This window comes from Mytilus edulis, chromosome 1, assembly GCF_963676685.1.
Source record: "Mytilus edulis chromosome 1, xbMytEdul2.2, whole genome shotgun sequence".
NCBI lineage: Eukaryota > Metazoa > Mollusca > Bivalvia > Mytilida > Mytilidae > Mytilus > Mytilus edulis.
This window is the reverse complement of record NC_092344.1, coordinates 8841385-8862328: the sequence shown is the minus strand read 5'-3', so window position 1 is coordinate 8862328 and position 20944 is coordinate 8841385. Positions and strand designations below refer to the sequence as shown.

General features: G+C 32.0%; 1 protein-coding gene across 4 annotated transcripts; it reads right to left on the bottom strand.

The window, feature by feature from the left end:
- Window positions 1–2526: 2526 nt before the first annotated feature.
- Window positions 2527–17478, bottom strand: LOC139523172 (dynein light chain Tctex-type 5-like). 4 transcript variants are annotated; one of them, XM_071316991.1, is made up of 3 exons: window positions 7898–7937; window positions 7198–7234; window positions 2527–3717 (listed from the first exon to the last, which is right to left on the bottom strand). In XM_071316991.1, the coding sequence occupies exon 3, from the start codon at window positions 3704–3706 to the stop codon at window positions 3092–3094; it is 615 nt and encodes a 204-aa protein (XP_071173092.1). In that variant the 5' UTR covers window positions 3707–3717; window positions 7198–7234; window positions 7898–7937; the 3' UTR covers window positions 2527–3091. The 4 variants fall into 4 exon arrangements, with proteins under 4 accessions (XP_071173092.1, XP_071173099.1, XP_071173083.1 ...); XM_071316998.1 differs by lacking the exons at window positions 7198–7234; window positions 7898–7937 and adding an exon at window positions 17350–17478 and having other exon boundaries at window positions 2943–3717; XM_071316982.1 differs by lacking the exon at window positions 7198–7234 and having other exon boundaries at window positions 2943–3717; window positions 7898–8032.
- Window positions 17479–20944: the final 3466 nt, after the last annotated feature.

Genomic DNA, 20944 nt, shown 5'->3' with positions numbered 1-20944 from the left:
AGATATATATGCCTGTTTCTAAAACGGCTCTGATATATATATTCTATTTATGCTGCATAGTTAATATATTCAGTATTAGGTAAAATTATACGGTCTCGGCATTATTCATATTTATATTAAAATTTTATGAAAATTAAACAAGCCAAACTAATTTTAGTCAAGGTGTTGGATACCACCTTAAGATTCATTGTGATACAAAATATGCTCAACATTAAACTGCCTTAAACAGGAAAACTCAACTACTTTCTGAAACAATAAAATTACCTTAAAACAATAAGAAACTTTCTGTTATTGGTCTAGACACTGAACTGAATTTTGATATAATTTGGTCCAGCACACTGGAGTAATCATACAAAAATACAATTGTTCACAGACAAACAGACAGGTAATGTCATACCATTATTTGCACTTTTCAGGTTTAAAAAAATCAATATATACAATTGTTTGCTCTATAAGATTATTTCTATAACTGAAGCTTCATCAACAAAAGCAGAAACAGAAAGTAATTCTTCATCGTTACTTCAGGTGAAACTACTTCCTATGCAGAAGTCTTGAAAAAAAGGAGATGTTATTTGTGAGGTTTGCAAACATTCTGTTAGTTTGAAAAGTCTATTTCCGTCATCATTTTTTAAAGTGCGCATTTGATAAGCTATATCTTGTGGGTTTGCTTTTTAGCTGTAAGCTCTCTATCTTGATATATTCTAATGATATACTCCTTTTCACGTTGTTGAAATCTTGTTGTCTTCTTATCTTTCATCAATCCATATCCCATGTTAGTTTAACAGTGGATGCTTCAACTTCATTGCCTACTTGACACAGGGGTGTTTTTAAGGCAACACATACCTCATTACAAATTGATGCTCACTGTATTCTTACTTCAGCATATGCAAATATCCGCTCTTACTTTAAAACATGCTTCCCATATAACACATGTGCCTCTAATCCACTGAATGTTCTATGTATGTTCACACATCCAGTTTACAGGACACGACAATATATGGGTATCGGGTATGCTAACAACTGTTGTGTTATAAAGGTCTCAATACTTTGCTCAACAGCAAGTCCTTCAGTTGGTAAGACAGTATCTAGCTGTTCAGCATTCTACAAAGCAAACATTAAAAATCCCACAAATGGGAAGGTGTGAATGCCTATACTGACGTAAAATATGAGGGAAATGGCATCAGGGTCTACATAGCACATGGCATTTGGACAGGATCATTTTTATCACATTCTTAAATAAATAAACGGACAAGTTCTCTTCAAGAAGACACAAAATTAGTTGTCTATGATGATTTTAGCCGTCGACCCCCATTTTTCTTTTTATAAAACTTTTACATGTATAATTATAAGCCATCTGTAAAAGTCTTATAAATTATTTGTTTCATTTTTAATATGCTATTTTCTTTTAAGCCAATGCTTATGACAGCGGTTGGGACATCCTAGCTAAGACAATGATAAGATATATTCGATGTTCATGCTGAGACATATCGTAAGTCGGTCCTAACTTTATCTAATTTGTCCACAGAAATTCTTCGGACCGGTCTGAGGGCAGTTTCGATAAACAGGCCCGAGAGCTTTGCATAAGGGGGATACATTCCTTAATTTTTTCCGTAATTTTAAATAATTTCAAAATTTTGTAACAGTAAATTTTATTTACACGAAATCTGTATTTTCACGACAGTACCGAAATACTGGCTACTGGGATGGTGATACCCTACTTATACTAGAAACAATTGAATATGTTTTATTAAGTTTAACAGAATCAACGGTAACATTATTATTTACAGAAGTATTACATGTTTTTTCTATCTTGTGTTCAGCAATAGCCAGGCAACAAGTAAAGTAGAAGTCTGTTGGCGGGAAATGGATCTGTAACTTGACCAAGCCTGTACTCTATTAAATAGTATATTAAGTTTAGATATATAGTACAAATGTACTGAATGAAGAGATGAAAACTTATTGCATTAAACTTTATCAACTATTGGGAAATTAAATCACCTATACGTCTAATATCTGAACATTCGAAACTAAACTTTGAATTCTTAAATTGTTTAAATTTGCACATCCCTTTTCATAATAAATGGCACCCACACTGACATTAATTAAAGTCGTAGTGTGACATGTTATAAACCAATTCAAATACCTTGATCTATTCATTCCAATGAAGCGAGGATATTGCACCTGTAAGTTTAGTAATGAGGAATAAATTTCTTCTTCTAGATTTTTTTTAGATTTTAAATAATTTACATAGTAATCCATGTTAACTAAAAGAGAGACGAAAGATACCAGAGGGAGAGTCAAACTGCTGAATTATTTGCAGGTCCTTCGTAAGGGTTGTCAAAATACCAATAAAATGCTTCGAATACAATTTCACACCCGGTAACAAGTTGTTTATAAAACAAGGAAAATGTTTTACTTACGAAAAGAAACTTAGAATATATTTTAATGTTGATTTATGGCTTAAAATGAAATACAACCTTATGGTGATTTCACTCTTGAGAATTTGAGTGTGTCTGGAAAGCAATATGAAGTTTGCACAATTGACTTTAATATTTCAGTATGCAAACATTGAATAGGTAATGGATTAGCATACAGGTTTATTGAACACAAATTAATCAAATATTGGCTACAAACGTTTTAAATTCGCTTAATTTGTAATTTTATGAAATTAAATGTGTCATGTATACGTGCACCAGGGTTTATAATCGTACTTTGTTTGTCAAAGACCTATAAACTATAAAACTATTTAATAGAAGAATCCTTGTAAACAATGCATTTATTGACACATGTTATGGACTGAATATGTATTGCTATGCATACCAATGTTTAGTGTTTTAATAGCAAGAACTGTTTGGAACGTCAATATTACTAAATTCTAGTCTGAATTATTTTTCACAATTAGCAATTATATACTTGGACGGAATAAAAAGAATATCACAATCTGTATTTGTTCATTTAACTATATATCCATAGTTCCTAATAATATCCTTAAATTTACGGTTATGCAATGAACAAACAAAACCGAAGTGCATTTAAAACATGTGTGTGTTAGAGTCAATAGAAACATAATTCTCTAGACAATCTTCGATGTTTACTCAAAGTAAGTTGCAAACATTGTGGCTACAGCAAACAAAGACCCTTTGGAATAAGTGGCCTCGGCGTAATTATCTGTTTCTTTATTCCACAAACAACGGCTAGAATAATGTAGTCCCTGATTACTGTTTTGTCCAATCATAACATTGCACACTAGTTTATATCTAGGAAATCCTAATTCCTTTACACGTTTTTTAATTACATCCGACAATTCTTGAGAATGTTTCGCACACAATTTCTGATCATAAACTTCGCCGTCCAAATAAGATGACAAAACTCCAGTCATCATTTTTTGAACCGATTCTGCGTTAAATTTCTCCGTTTGTTGAGGTTCTAGTCTATACGTGTTTTGTATTTTGACTGGTATCACAAGTTTGGCGCCTAATGAAGTTCCTGAGATACTCGTTCTAGAAACCTGAGACATCCGTCTCCCAGAAGCGCCATATTGTACACTTGGTCGTGGTTCCAACCTTGAGTAACGCCGAAGACTTGGGCCACTAATTGAAGGTCCGATCCCGTCACTTCCGTCTCTGTGCGCTGTGGACAATTTACGTGATTTAGGAATATCATCGTTCTGATGCTGCTTTAGCGCCTCGACAGTCAAACTAGCCATTTCTATCCGATCTGAAAATACATTAAACAAAATTATTAAAATTAAACCGAGACTCTCGGACTTCTGCACCTTCTACAAACACCACTACTATTGCATAAGTAAAACTTAAGAAATAAAGAAACAAATAAACACTCACATCAATACAATGCAAGGATTGGAAAAAAAAGTGACAAGTCGTTTATAGAAATTCCTCTCCTATCGGTTGATTGTAACACTAAAGTATGTTTATAACAATTAAACCCAATTATCTAGTTATATAAAAATAATTGGATTATACCAAATACTAATACAAAATTAATGGAAGTCATTTTTAGATTTTCGGCAAGGTATAATACATTGATGTATTTAGTAAAATGATTATGGGAACTTGAAATCTTGGTTTGTTTGTAAAGAGATTGGTTATATGAAATCGTGACTTACTTTTTCTATCAAATGCAAAACTTTTTAAGAATGATTAAAGCAACGTCTTGTAAATCCAGTAGGCCATTTTTAACATCAAAACAGAAGGCTTAACGAAAATAAAGATAACGTGATCTTATTAAGATAAAGTAAAATTGTGATCATGAATAAAAATAATAACTACCTACAGAAGTATGAGAATGTAAAACGTTTTGTTGCTCGACTATGATTTTTAAGTGTTGTACAAATAAATATATTGAATCGTCTTATATAAAAGAATGATAAATTCGAAACATTAAAATTGGAAATCGTTTAACCATCAATCATAAAAGTAGAATGACACACAAAAGATCTTTATTCTGTAACTGATATAGCGATCAAGGGAGATTAATATGTAGTCTCTTTATTGTCAAAAGGAATCGTAACTTCTTCTTCATGTTATTAGTATTAGAATACTTGCTTTTGTTAGGGGTTTGTACTGTGAAAAGAAACCATTTATCTGAAAATGACCTTTAACAAGGGTTTTGGTACGTTTCTCTACACGACACATCCAAATTATCCTAAGTTCCAATCAAAACGACAAAGAACGATACTAAGCTAACTCTGCATGATAATGAGTTTACATTCAAAGTGTGAAAACCAAATTAGCAAGAAAAAAAATTATCCACGTCAAAAAGTTGGATCTATAATGATTTACTCTCTTGAGAGATCACTATAAATATTTGATATATTTCGGTCTATACAAACAATGTATAAAATTAAGTTTAAATTATACTACACGCATATATTTACAAGTCAATGACTAGTGGTTTATTGATCATGCTAATCTATACATAAACTCACATTAAATGTTAATGAAGGAAAAAGAAAGAAACAATCGCTGATTATGTATTTTATGATAGCAGGAATGTCGGAGGAGGACCCAAGACATGTCGGAATTAAGTCGACACCACAAAGCGGACCAGGTCACGCAATTCCACTTATTTAATGACTGCTTCCAATGATCATTGATATTCTTAACATATGCCTTGTAATAAAAAGTTCACCCTCCTAAAGGGAAACTCATGTTTTAAGATTTAGCAGGAAACATTTAATGAGAAACCAAGAATTTTCAATTATTCTACAAAGTGTTGTCTGGTCATTGGCAACAAATTGAATAAAAAGTTAAAGATCGAATAGATCCGTTATTTTACGTTCCAAACGGAATTTATTTTGTCACGTAGTTTCGTCGATATATATCAAGCGTATCAAACTAATTTATCACTTCAGGACACCAACAGCAACATAAATTCAAGAAATATTTATGGACATAAAATATGGAAAAAAACATAGGCAACGGAAAAGTTAGATGGCATATCCTTTCCTTCCACTTTAAAAACTTTAAAAATCTTAAGATAGAATATATTACAATGTAGTAATCATTAAAGTTCTTTACACAACTTATTCACAAGTGATTTATTTTCGGTAGTAGTAGTAGTCGAGAATATATTAAACTATGGCATTTTCTTATAAGCTCTTGTGCTGATAGTTATCAAAGGTACCAGACTTATGATTAATACGCCAGACGCGCGTTTCGTCTACATAACCCTTATCAGTGACGTTCAGATCAAATAAGTTATAAAGCCAACCAAGTACAACGTTGAAGGATCTTGAAGAACATTGAGGACCCAAATTTCCAAAGAGTTGTGCCAAATACGACTAAGGTTACGGCGTTAGAAAATTACGCCTATAAATCGACTGTTAATTATGATAATCAAGAAAAAATATTTGCAAAAATAAGATAGTTCACTGTTATCTAAGAGTTATATTATATACAAATGATGCGATAGTATTGTCAATGAGAACTCCACAAGAGACCAAATGATACAGAAATAATCAGATATAGGTCACTGTACGCCTTCAACATTGAGAAAATCCCATATCGCACATTCAGCTATAAAAAGAAGATGTGGTATGATTGACAATGAGACAACTCTTCCCAAGAGACCAAATGGCACACAAACTAACAGCTATAATAGGTCATCGTACGGCCTTCAACAATGAGCAAATCCCATACCGCATAGTCAGCTATAAAGGACACGAAATTACAAATATAAAACAATTCAAACGAGAAAACTAACGGCCTTATGTATGGATGATGGACGAAATACAAATATCTAACACAGGAACCAACAACAACCACTTAATTACAGGCTCCCGACTTCGGACACATGCAGAGTGTGGGGGGGGGGGGGGGGGTTAAACATTATAGCAGACGGCTAACCCTCCCTTAACATAGAACAGTAATGTAACAGTACAACATAAAACCAAACTATCAAAAAATGAGTCGAAAAGGCTTAACCCATCAGATCGATACAAACAGAAGTACATCCAACAAAAACACACAGTAGACGTGGCTGAGTACTTGTACATTCCAACAACAAAAACATTTAGTACAGATCTGAGAGTACTAGCATTTATTGGCAGCTAGTTCAAAGCTAATAAATGCTAATAAAAAAACATGTATTAAAGACTTATTTTTTCTATCATGATTTTGTTTTAAAATACATGAATTATGTATTTGGCGCTATCAATGTGGGATAGACACGTCAATCGTCCAAAAAACGACATTACTATCCGACACTTACGTACACAGTCTCCACTATATCTGAAGATATGTGAAAGAACTATAGCACATGATGAGTGGCAAACGTTATTTTTCCTTAATTTTTTACCAGCATACGGAATCTATCCTTTTTTTTTATATTTCACTACTAGTACTTGAAAACTATTTACCAATGTCTGCACGATATTGACAGTGAAGCTAGGATACGGACAAATTTTGATAAATGATAAACAATACTTAACAAAGTCTTGTCTTATCAACAACGAACGTGTAATATACAACACAAAACTGCTCCCCTTCGATTGTAATGAAACTATACACATATGTGTTGCATAGTCATCAAAGAGAAGAAGAAAATTTCCATATTTTATTCAAATTTGCAAAACTTTTTTGTTATTGATTTTGATTGAAAATGTTATATCTGCTTAGTAATTCGATATATGTAAAACTTTGTAAACTGAGAACTGATAAGAATTAAAATGCCTACCTGCCGTTTTTACATGTATCTTCTCCAGGTATTTTACCTTAAATGATGGGTTAGCACTTTAAACATACAAAGTGATTATAGGTTTAATAAAATCAAATAAATGTTTAAACTGTCAACATAACTAGCCCGGGTAACCACACATCTCGACAAACATACAAATTATCATGTCTGCTTACACAAATTTATTAACTCAATTGTTCAATTTTTATCCATAGTCTGATCACTATTAGAATAAATAAATGTTTTTCTGAAACGTACAAAAAATATGTCAAGGAAAAAGATCGCCTTTTGTTCTTAAATGTGTAAACACATTTTTTTTTATAAATAATCAACTTATTTTTTTGAAATTTAACACTCAAATTTTGTCAAGCAGACGATAGACTGATTAAAAATTAAAATCTTCGATTGTAAATTGAAATATCTAGCACAAATAAAGTAACAAATATTAGTCCTTTGATAGGTTTAAAGTTCAAAATTAAAAGTCAATTTTGTATATCATTACGTGTCTATTTTGATGTGGACTTTTTTCGACTGAAATTATTTTATACAAAAGTTACAATAATCGTTATTCGATAGATTTTTACCCAAATGAAAATTCAATTTTGTCAATATATAAGTTCAGACTAAGTTTTAATATAATTTTTTATCCATGGAAATCATTTTATGTTGTTTTAAAACGTTATTTAAATTGTGAGCTTACCTATTCAAAAAAGTAACAGAAAGCTCTCCTAGTTTATTCCCACTCAACAGTGAGAAAAAACGTCACTCCTTCTGTATTGAAATTGAAGAGTTTAATCGATAATCATTCGCAAGTCAATTGACTATGTTTGGTGTATCATGTCCGAAGCAAAATTCGAAATGTATTCAACATAGTTTGCAATAAACGATGCATGTAGTGTGTTTCTATTGAAATTATTTTATATACTAAATGTTATTAAATTTTAATCACAGACGCAAAGAAATGCTATTTTTGATATTTTTAAATGAACTTTTACTTTTATATCTATAAAAAGAGGTATTGGTATTAATGCCTTTAATGATCTGGAACTTCTAATACTTCGAATGAATTATGATGTAATATATTTTCCTATCGTAGCTTTAGAGAGAGAAACAATCCTATACAAGTACACATGGAACATGTCGCTATAAACAAGTTTAATGTTGTTACAAATAATACCATCTATAGAGTAATGAATGACAGAATGTATAGATGGCAGCTCATAGTTCATGTAATTTATTGACAAATCTGCATACTAACCTTTAAGAACATTTAACAGTTTTTATCAGTTAATATAACAGTGTACATTTGGACTTTTGTTTCATGTAACTCATTGCCTGGCTTACAGTTTGTAGCCATTTTCCCCTATGCTAATTTTTCCGGGAGGAAGAACTGAATCCTCCCCTCCTCTCTCCCGGAAAATACATGGTTTATACATACGCATTGTCAACTTTCTTACGGACGCGAGTTTTGTTTACACAACATAGGCAATAACATGCGAATCAAATTTTAAAAGTTATTATAGGTAAGGTAAACAAGGCCTAGCATAAAACAATAACACAACACCATAACGTCAAATGTTTTCTCAGTATCCTATCGCAGTCACGTGATAGCAGTCTAATTTTTATGATTTTTTAAGGGAAAATAAATAGAAAGATAAAACAATAGCACACAATAACACGACAAGATAATGACTTTTATAAAACAACGGAATATTTACATACGAAATAATTCCTACCTTCTCTTACGTTAGCTTAATATCCAGCTGGGTATTATTCGAAGGCAAAGATAACTGAAAACTGATTTTAACCCTAGAGTTAAGTTTTATATTTAAAACTGACCTTAAAGTTTTTAACGATATAAACGAAAAATTAACAAGTCCGGACATCACAAGTTATTAAAACAACCTTAAAATCAGTACAAATAGTTTGATCTCACTTTAAGAGTGAAAATCATTCACATGCCCATTAACATTTGCGTCAACAAGAAACAGTCTATTGTCCATAAGAAAACAAAACCCATTTAAACTTTACAATTAAATAACTTACTTGTATAAGAATTAATAAAATTGAATTAAAACAAGTTTTTGGTTTAAATGTAAATTAACAATACAAATTTTAATTTGTTTATTTTCTATTTCAGCCTCATATCTTTTAATCCCGAATAAAGTCAAAAGTTAACGTTTATCTGATCATAGAGCAAATTTTTAATGTCTTTTTTATTGGCTAGATGGACTATTCACTGTGATAGTTTGACGTATTTACTTTTAAATCCTAATAACTACTTACATGTATGTTTCATTATAATACTTTTTGATTAGCGTCATTCTGAAATTACTACAAAATGTACTTCGGTCAACACTTCCACCGACCGTGCGAGGGCTGTAAAGCCAGTCAAGGTCGTTAAACACTTCCACCGAGCGTGCGAGGGCTGTAAAGCCAGTCAAGGTCGTTAAACACTTCCATCATCTTTTACACCCCAATAAATTTACAAAAAAGAAGCACTCAATTCTTCAATAAAACCATATTGTGTATTGTTATACAAGCATGATACCCTAACATATACTCATTTAAAATTATAGGTTTATCCTGTGACCTTAACTGACTATAAAAACTATTATGTTATGAACAAAATACAACTAACTATTTTTTTTCACATAAAAAGAAATTGATGAATAATGATTTTATGATTTGAACATGCATTGTTTCTTTGATTGGTAACCATAATGCCAGCGTTATCACTGATTTCCCGATACTATTAACTATTGCCAGTATTGGTGTTGACGTTTTGTATATGACTTGTTTTAGATATATATCTTATTAAACATCACTTCGAATAAAAGAGTTCAGTCTCATTCATTTAGGTAACGCTTGATGGTAGACAAAAACTTTATATAAAAGTCAGAGTTAAAAAAGAAATACTATTTACCCCGTCATATATGTGCGCCTGTTCCCAGTGACCAACCTCATCACGTTTTGAGTTGCCTCAAGTCTAAATATATTTGGTACTTCGAAAATTCAACTTGGTGTTAAATGTTGCTGTTTAATTATCACTGTGCTTAAACGGCTGTGGGTAACCACAGCCCAAGATGGAGCCGCCTTGCGTCGGTTGGGTACTTCTCTTCTATAGAATAACAATACCATGAATGCATAAATTAAACAACTGAATTTAAAAGTTGTATTAATCGTTTAGGGAAACCCTAAACTGGACAGGTGATTAAATTCTACAAAATAAACGATCGCAGCACGATTGGAAAAAACACTTAGGCTGTCCGTAACTTCAAAACAACTTGTCCGTAACTTTTTTCATCATACCAATAGAGATGTCCGTAACTTCCAAAGAATCGACATACGTGGATGAAATGTTTAAACTTATGATAGAGATTGCATCGAATACATATTCAAAAAACGAAGTAGATGTCTAGTATGATATTATTCATTGTATCGATGGAAGACAAAATTGGGAAAAATATGAAAAAAAATAACGATAAATCCGCAAAACTCGGGTCTTATTTTGTATAACGTCGGGGTACCCGAATCGCCTAGTTCGGAGGGTGGTTTCCGATCATTGCAGATAAACTGTTGAAACATCATTGTTCGTTTTTATTTTTGAACAAGTAGACTACACAAGTATTTTTTACACATACATGTAGCGTGTATACACTTACTGATTTTCTGCCAGCAACGACAAGGGTAGCGTGAATCCGGGATTTTGGATGGGAACCCAAATTGCCCAGATAGACTATACGAGACTTCAGTGCACAAACTTCTTTCCGTCTTTTTGAAAAAAGCAAAAAAAACTTTTCTCTCATCCCCACAAAAAAAAAATCCCATCAGCATTGATAGTAAAATAAAAGGAGGTGTCAATCTGGGCACTGTGGGACGTTGCGCACGATATTGCGACACGCTGGCCAAGATTTGCCGTAAATGGGAAAACTTGAAGAAAGGACATTTTGTATAAATGAATCAACCTAGTTTTACAGCTAGCTGCATATTTCATTTGTATGCAAGTTGCATTAAATCTCATTAAACTGAATAAAACTAAAAGACACAATAGGTAAAAGTCAGTGACAATAAAAGGAATAGAGCAGTCAACATGGTGTAACAATTAGACATAGTATATAAAAATATGAATAACTACGTAAGACAACAGGGTAATTCAATAGTATAACAACCCCTGATAACATATAAAGAGAGAAAAAAAACATACTAGGAAACATATTCAAAAAATCATAACACTATAACAACTGGTGGGATGTATAAATACCGAGCCGCGTCAAAGCGTATTCATCAAAATACACATAAAAAAGAAACAGAGGTGAAGGTAAACCGCAAACAGATAATTAAACTCAAAACATTAAAGAGTATGAAAAAGCCTTGGTCTGAAGCGAAAAACGTCTATAAGACACACATAAGTTAATAAAAGTTCAAACCATAACCAGGATCGAGTACCACAAACCGCACATAAAACTTCCGTTGTGTAAGTATGATGCGTTAATAAAATCACATTTGGTGGTGAATGAGCAGTATAAACGGTCGTGTAGTTTACAAATAAGGGTTTTATGATGTAAATTGTCTTCAAATTGTTGAAATTATAAATGTTAAAATTTTGAATGAAAAGTTACCCACATCTGCAAATAAAGTTACGGACGTCTGCTTAGTTTCGATCAAAAAGTTACGGACGTCTTATGCTTTTTTTAAAGTTGGCCTTGCGCTTTAATGAACTCTAAATTAATAAACTTATGGTAATTGTTAGTGATTTCTTTATTCAAGAAACCTATAAATATTTACATTCTGCATGAAAAACGTTGCAAAAGGTAGATTCTGTATGCATTAAATATCAACGAGTTCAGAGTCCGCCATCTTGGGCTGTGGGTAACTTAAGTTACCCACAGCCGTTTAAGCACAGTGATTATATCAAAACTTGTCATTGAGCAAGAGCAAATAACATTTGTTTAAGGTAAAAACCAGTCTTGTGTTAATCCTGCATGATATTGGATATGTTCCTATTGTCATAACTACAATCACGTTCCCTTTTTAGCTCACCTGGCCCAAATGGCAAAGTGAGCTTTTCTCATCACTTTGCGTCCGGCGTCTGTCGTCGTCCGTCGTTAACTTTTACAAAAATCTTTTCCTCTGAAACTACTTGGCCAAATTGAACCAAACTTAGCCACAGTCATCATTGTGGTATCTAGTTTTTAAAATGTGTCACGTGACCCAGCTAACCAACCAAGATTGCCGCCATGGCTAAAAATAGAACATAGGGGTAAAATGTGAGTTTGGCTTATGTCTCTGAAACCAAAGCATTTAGAGCACATCTGTCATGGGGTAAAATTGATTATCAGGTCAAGATCTATCTGCTCTGAAATTTTAAGATGAATCGGACAACCCATTGTTGGGTTGCTGCCCCTGAATTGGTAATTTTAAGGAAATTTTGCAGTTTTTGATTATCATCTTGAAAATTATAATAGATTGTGATAAATTGTAAACAGAAATAATGGTCAGCAAAGTAAGATCTATAAAAAAGTTAAAGATGCAAATAAAATGGTCAGTCAACCCCTTAAGGAGTTATTGCCCTTTATAGTCAATTTTTACCAATTTTCGTAAATATTTGTAATCTTTTACAAAAATCTTCTACTCGGAAACTACTAAGACAAATTTTACCAAACTTGTCCACAATCATCATAAGGTAATCTAGTTTTAAAAAATGCGTCCGAGGACCCGCCTGCAAACCAAGATGGCTGACATGGCTAAAAATAGTACATAGGGTAAAATGCAGTTTTTGGCTCATATCTCAGACACCAAATCATATAGAGCAAATACATTTGTTCGTTAGGTCAAGGTCTATCTGCCCTGAAATTATCAGACCAATCAGGCAACCTGTTGTTGGGTTGCTGCCCCTGAATTGGTAATTTTTTTTGCAGCTTTTGGTTATTATCTTGAATTTTATTATAGATAGAGATAAACCGTAAACAACAATAATGTACATCAAAGTTAGACCTACAAATAAGTCAACATGATCAAAATTGTCAATTGATCCCTTACGGAGTTATTGCCCTTTATAGTAAATTTTTAATTTTCATAAATTTTGCTACTGGTTAAAGTTTATTATAGACAGAGATATTTGTACGCAGCAAGAATGTTCTTTTAAGTAAAATCTACAAACACATCACCATCACAAAAACACAATTTTGTCATGAATCCATCTGTGTCCTTCGTTTATGATTTGCACATAGACCAAGGTGAGCGACACAGGCTCTAAAGAGCCTCTAGTTACGAATGTGACCTACCGAATTAGACTTTTTACCTGGTTTGTAATAACATGAAAAACACGACAGGTGCCACATACGGAGCAGGATCTGTGTTTCCTTCAAGAGCACATGAGATCACCCCTAGTTTTTGATGGGGTTCGTGCTGCTTAGTGTTTATTTTTCTATATTGTGTTTTGTGTACTATTGTTTGTCGTTTTCTTTTGAGCCAAGGCTTTGTCAGTTTATTTGTTATCTATAGTTTGAATGTCATTCTGGCCATCTTTCGCCCATCTTTTAGTTAAAATATTACATGTCATTCGATTGTTTTTATTTTGTCGTTGGGTTTCTGTCAATTGGCGTAAATCCAACATGCTTTTATTCGATTTATATACTACGTAATCTTAAACAGTTTTATTGTGAAGTTTGCTTAATATCTAATTGCTGTATTTACCAATCGATGTTTAGTTGTTTATATTGAATTTAAGACTTGTTTTGCAATCAGTTAACTGAGTTTGTTTTAAAAATTTTACAACGTTATAATATATCTAAATTTAAAACTTATGATATTAAAAAGTATTGACGTGCATATAAGTATTTGAATAGACTAAATGATATCAAGGTACAATATTTCAATATAACTGTAAAGCAAATACAATCTAGCTAACGCAGTAAATCATTTGTACATGTAGAAGTACATTATGGCTTATATGTATTACACAACAATATTTATAGCTATGTACTCCATTGACGAGATTATATTAGATTAGTACTGTATTAAGGGATATCAAAAGCGCATCTCCTCACACAATAGAGTGCTAAAAAAATTTATATAAATATATATATATATCTTTTCAGATAAATCTTTGAAAGAATGAAGTTAATATATTGGTTGGTTTTAATGTAGAGCGATAAATATAAATTGTACCACTGCATCGAGTGGGATACGATATGTATCCACTCGAGACAGTTAAATTTTCAAATTTAAAACGCGAGGCTCGCCGAGCGTGTTAAATATTTAAAATTTAAATGTCGAGATTGGATAAATATCGTATTACACGAGATTTGGTGGTGGAATCTGTTTCTCAAATGATTTTCAAACAATACGCAGGCAAACTTATTCCTTCTTTGCGACTGATCTGCAAAAAGATGTGTTCTTTCTATGTGACGTCATCAGGCATGGTCGCCTTTTTTCATGCCGTCACAATAGGAATTTCAGAGGAAAACAAGAAAATTCGACGTCATAATCGGGTTTAAACCAATGAAGAACTGAGATCAAACGACCACACGTTGATTAATTTTTTTTATACAATGCGTGCAGAAAGGGATAAATTGACGAAGAATTAGAGAAAAGGGAAATAAACAACAAAGTTTTATAACGTAAACGCATTTTATCACAAGATTCCTAAAAGATGAAGCGATTCATCACACCAAGAGGAGATAACATCTTGCAGCAAAACTATTTATGACATTAATATTGATATATGAAAATGTATATTGTATTTTTTTTTTCAATAAATTATAATATTAAAATGCATCCAGTAAATAAAAGGGATAACAAACAGAATAGGATATTAGTAGTATAAATCTATAATCAATCGTTCTATTATACAATAGCCTAGGAGTTATTAACAAAGGGAATACACAACTATTTAAAAGAGAAAGAGAACATTTAAAAAATGCAATCAAGTGCAACCTCGTTTGAATCAGATATATCTGATTAATAACTGTACCATTATCATAACTTTTTATCATATATAAAGTCAGATGTAAGATTCTCATGTATCGAGACCATGGTACAAATTCTCCTTATAAAAGTAGACCTCGTTAATATTACAATTGGTTGTAAAATATAATTTACTTCACGAGAAGTTCTTTTCTGTGTCTAAGATTATCTGATAATTATAAATTCCATGGATAAAATAGGAATTGCATGTTATCACGATGTTCAATTGTATTTTGAAATTGTAAGAGCTTATACATTTAATAAAGTATAGATTTTTGTATTGATTTTTATCGAATTGTTAGATTCCTGTTTACGAACTGAAATTTTTATAGATGTAAAAAACTAATTAAAGGAAATTAGAACCCACGAGAACGGTGTAAAAGTGGAATAATAATGTGATCTTCAAAGACACTGAATTATCTACGAACAATATGATCAATGGTTAAAACTAGAGGCTCTTAAGAGCCTGTGTCGCTCACCTTGGTCTATGTGCATATTAATCAAAGGACACAGATGGATTCATGACAAAATTGTGTTTTGGTGATGGTGATGTGTTTGTAGATCTTACTTTACTGAACATTATTGCTTCTTACAATTATCTCATTATCTCAATTTATAATGAACTTGGCCCATTAGTTACAGAGGAAAATATTTTGTTAAAATTTACAAAAATTACAAAATTTACAAAATTATTAAAAATTGACTATTAAGGGCAATAACTCCTTAAGGGATCAACTGACCTTTTTGGTCATGTTGACTTATTTGTGGATCTTACTTTGCTGAACATTATTGCTGTTTACAGTTTATCTCTATCTATAATAATATTCAAGATAATAACCAAAAACAGCAAAATTTCCTTAAAAATTTCCAATTCAGGGGCAGCAACCCAACAACCAGCTGTCGGATTCATCTGAAAATTTCAGGGCAGATAGATCTTGACTTGCAAAACAATTTAACCCCATGTCTGAATTGCTCTTAATGCTTTGGTTTCAGAGTTATAAGCCAAAATCTACATTTTACCCATATGTTCTATTTAAAGTCATGTCGGCCATCTTGGTTGGTTGGCAGGGTCACCGCACACATTTTTAAAACTAGATACCTCAATGAGTATCAGTGGCGTCGAAAAAGTAAAAAGTAACTCTACAAATACAAGTGCTATTTCAAAATAACTTACCTGCAGTCTTAAGATTTATCCATTTTATCAAGTTGAATTTACATAACATGTATTTTTTACAACAATCCGTACATTGCCTGATGTTCATATGATGAAATCATAATCTTTCAGTCAGTTTAACTGAAGTCTGGAGCTGGCATGTCAGTTAACTGCTAGTAGTCTGTTGTTATTTATGTATTATTGTCATTTTGTTTATTTTCTTTGGTTACATCTTCTGACATCAGACTCGGACTTCTCTTGAACTGAATTTTAATGTGCGTATTGTTATGCGTTTACTTTTCTACATTGGTTAGAGGTATAGGGGGAGGGTTGAGATCTCACAAACATGTTTAACCCCGCCGTATTTTTGCGCCTGTCCCAAGTCAGGAGCCTCTGGCCTTTGTTAGTCTTGTATTATTTTAATTTTAGTTTCTTGTGTACAATTTGGAAATTAGTATGGCGTTCATTATCACTGGACTAGGATATATTTGCTTAGGGGCCAGCTGAAGGACGCCTCCGGGTGCGGGAATTTCTCGCTACATTGAAGACCTGTTGGTGACCCTCTACTGTTGTTTTTTATTTGGTCGGGTTGTTGTCTCTTTGACACATTCCCCATTTCCATTCTCAATTTTATTTAATTGGCTGTAAGCAATCTTGAGGCCTTCCAATATCAAACTGTATTTCTCAATAAAATTCAACATTCATGGCAACTTCTTAACAATCCATAGAGAAACGTAATATCATGATTGAGGTTATAAAATTAAATTTTTGTTTGTATTTTAATAGGTTTGTAAAAGCATTTCTTGTGCGAACATATTTAGTATGAAGCGCTTTATACAGAATGAACTTCGGTCAACGCTTTTACACCCTAATAAAATTACAATAAGAAGCATTCAATTTTTAGAAAATACATTTAAAACTAATAGTATGTCGCCAGGATAAGAAAAAAGTTCTAATGAAAAGATTGTTAAAGTCCAATCACTTTTCCATTTTATTAAGGAATGAAAGTAGTATTATGACACACTTACCAAATAAAATGGAATGGATCACTTTGAACGTCTATATCCGATTTGACCTTTGTCCAAATTAAAAAAAATAGATGAAACATCCTATCTAGCGACTGAAGTGTTTCCATAAAACGATAAATCAATGCTTGTTCTATTCTAAGTCAATTTATTGTTAGTAATATTATTTTTCATCAATATCAAACATACTTGAGATTCGTTAAGTGTTTGTCTTCAAAACAGCCATATAAAAATCAGATGAAATGAGCCGTGTATAACTTCTCCATTGAATTCAACTTCATTCTCCAATCTAACAGTCATACTATGAATTAATATTGAGTTTTCGGTTTAATAAAGGACTCAATTAAAAGTCAGCTAAGTTAAAAGTTATCATTAACGTTGTTATTACTTTATTGGCTTTGTAGGTGTAAATAAAACATGTTGATTTTTCGTTAAAAAGTAATGAACTGAACATACTTCAGCATTGATCAATTTATTCCGATGAATATTAATACGACAAAAACAGTGTTTGCTTCTTTCGAAAGTAAATGAAAATTAATTGAACTTTCGAGGGATTACTACCAATTGCATTTGAGAGGAATACTTCAACGCCTACTAGTATCTGATATTAGTTTGAGATATATATAGGAGCCTACTACGTCATTTGGACTCTGTGGAACGTTCACGCTTGCAATGATGTTTTCGTATCTTTATAATTTCATACATTGTTCAATTGATAATTTAATGTATATCAATATGGAAGTTTATAATTTCAATGTCGCTTTTAGTCGATGCAACTGCTGGTGGATGTTTCGTCCCCGAGGGTATCACCAGTTCAGTAGTCAGCACTTCGGTGTTGACATGAAAATCAATTATATGGTAATTTTTTATTAATTACCTGTTAACAAAACTATGAATTTTACGAAAAACTAAGGATTTTCTTATCCCAGGAATAGAATAACTTAGCTGTATTTGGCACAACTTTTTTTTGGGAATTTTGGGTCCTCATGCAATGCTCTTCAACTTTGTACTTGTTTGGCTTTATAACTATTTTGATTTAAGCGTCACTGATGAGTCTTGTGTAGACGAAATGCGCGTCTGGCGTATTAAATTATAACCCTGGTTCCTTTAATAACAATTAGTAAAAATATAGAACAACTCGTTTAATAATTTATTGCGTCCGAAGCGCTTTTCTGGATTTACCTTCATCAGGAATGCTCAAAGCCAAACATTTGAAATCCGAAGATGTATAAGTACCGAAAATCGTTGAAGAGCTATATGTTAAAAATACCTAAAATAAATAGCCAAATTCATCTAAAGCCAACTTTGCCTGAGGGAGTTGAAACCTTAGTTTCATAATAATTTCAAAATTTATAAACGGACAATTTTAGTAAAGATTGTTTAATCATGTCATGATGAACTTTTCCGAATGCTTCAATTTGCTTCATTCGCCATTACAAACTCACTTCACAATTATACTAAAATCTTTTTAAGCTTGTTCTAAGATCTCTGTTTTTAGAATTTTTTTCAGTCTTTTCTCATCTTCATAGATTTTTGCGTTTTATAAATACTTGCTGTCTGTGCTTTATGGTACTAAGTAAACATAAAGGAAACAGTAGTATATCGCTGTTAAAAAGTAATAAATCGATTGAGAGCAAACACATCTTGGTTACAAACTAAAACCGAGGGAAACACATCAACTATATAACTATTCATATTTATAAAACTAGCCATGACAGTCAGTCAGTCGCCAACTAATCCCATGATTTATTATAATAGTTATCAAAGGTGCCAGGATTGTATAAAATATATATTGTTTCCAGATCTAGTCAATACACAAGATCATTGTTTTTAGGATGATTTTTTTTATATTTTTTCAATGAATTAGATCTAGGTATTTGTCTTGCTGGTTATAATCTTAATCTTAGCATTTTAATTCATTATTTATACAAAATCTAGAGCCGAATTGCATTGAATGTCAGTTTTTCTCTTATTTATCCAAAATCAATATTTTTTTATTGTTCGGCATAGAAAAAAACTCATGCATTTTGACACTATCCTTAAGGTGGACATTAAAGTTCACAAAAAATCATTAGCATATAATAATGCCATTGTAAATAGTTATCAAAAGTACCAGGATTATAATTTTATACGCCAGACGCGCGTTTCGTCTACATAAGACTCATCAGTGACGCTCATATCAAAATAGTTAAAAAAGCCAAATAAATACAAAGTTGAAGAGCATTGAGGACCTAAAATTCCAAAAAGTTGTGCCAAATACGGCTAAGGTAATCTACTCCTGGGGTAAGAAAATCCTTAGTTTTTCGAAAAATTCAAAGACTGTTGATAAGATTTTTAAGACTTTCAAAGAATCTTTGATAAAGAAGCAGTATAATCTGTTTTTTTTTTATTTATTCGAACAGTATCTTGGGAATTAACAAGGCAAACAATGACCATGGTTAGCAGGAAATTAGTTATTAAAAAGAAAAATTAAAAGAAATACTACAAGGGAAATTCAAAACGGAAAGATGTACAAGAACTGAGCCTCGCCTAAAACATATTACCAAAAAAGGACTAAACAGTAAATGTGAAGATTGCGCAAGGACAAATAAAAAGAACACTATAACACGTACTTAAGAAGATAAACGTCGCCAGGACCTAGGATCTATACTTCAAGACAATCATGTATTATTTGTGTATTTGATACGGAATATTTATCAACAATGTCTTCCATTATTTTTTTTTGAAAAGAAACGAACGATAAATTCTTTGACATAACCTTGGCTCATCAACTTTCTACTCAGACACTGGTGATTTAAAAGTAGCAGCTTCAAGCTCGTGAATGAGTTGGAAAATGTATATCATATAAGCAGGTGAAGTTGGTGTATTGCTGCTAAGGTGGGGGGGAATCTATGATTTCAATATTAAAATTGTTTCTTATCATATAATAAGCCTAGTACCTTTGATAACTATTGTCATAGATTATGGCACTGTAATGACAGTTGATGTCAAATTCGAGGTTTAAGGTAGATAGGGTGTCTTCCTCCATCTTGGATTTTGAAATACTAGAAAACAAGGTCTAGATCTTTGATGAAATGTGCAAATTTTTATAATAGTAGGTAATTCATGTGTAAGAATTTTCATTTTAATATAGAAAATGCCATGTTTGATCATATTTATGATTGTATTTTACAAAAATAAGAATTCTGTTGTTTGATTAATTTTTTTCCAACTTTGTCAAATAAGGGGAAGCAACTCAAATGCAAGGGCAGATAATCCAGATAGTGTTACTTTTACTATAGAATGTGTTAGGAATTTACCCATTTTTACATGTAGCAAGAAAACGAGTCCGGTGACCCCATTTTTTCTTTTTCTTATCTGAAAGCATAATATTGAAGCTATCTTCTCATATTTTATCTCAAAATTCTATGGTGTGGTTTGCGTTTTATGGCGGAAAAATGGGTTTTCCATGCATAATCTATACAAAATCTTTACAATTTTGAACAACCTGTAGCGTGAAAATAAGTCCGGTGACCCATTCTTTTTATTAATGTTTTTAAACAAGCAGGATATGAACTACATTTTGGCAAATTATTAAAAGATTCTATGGATTATAATT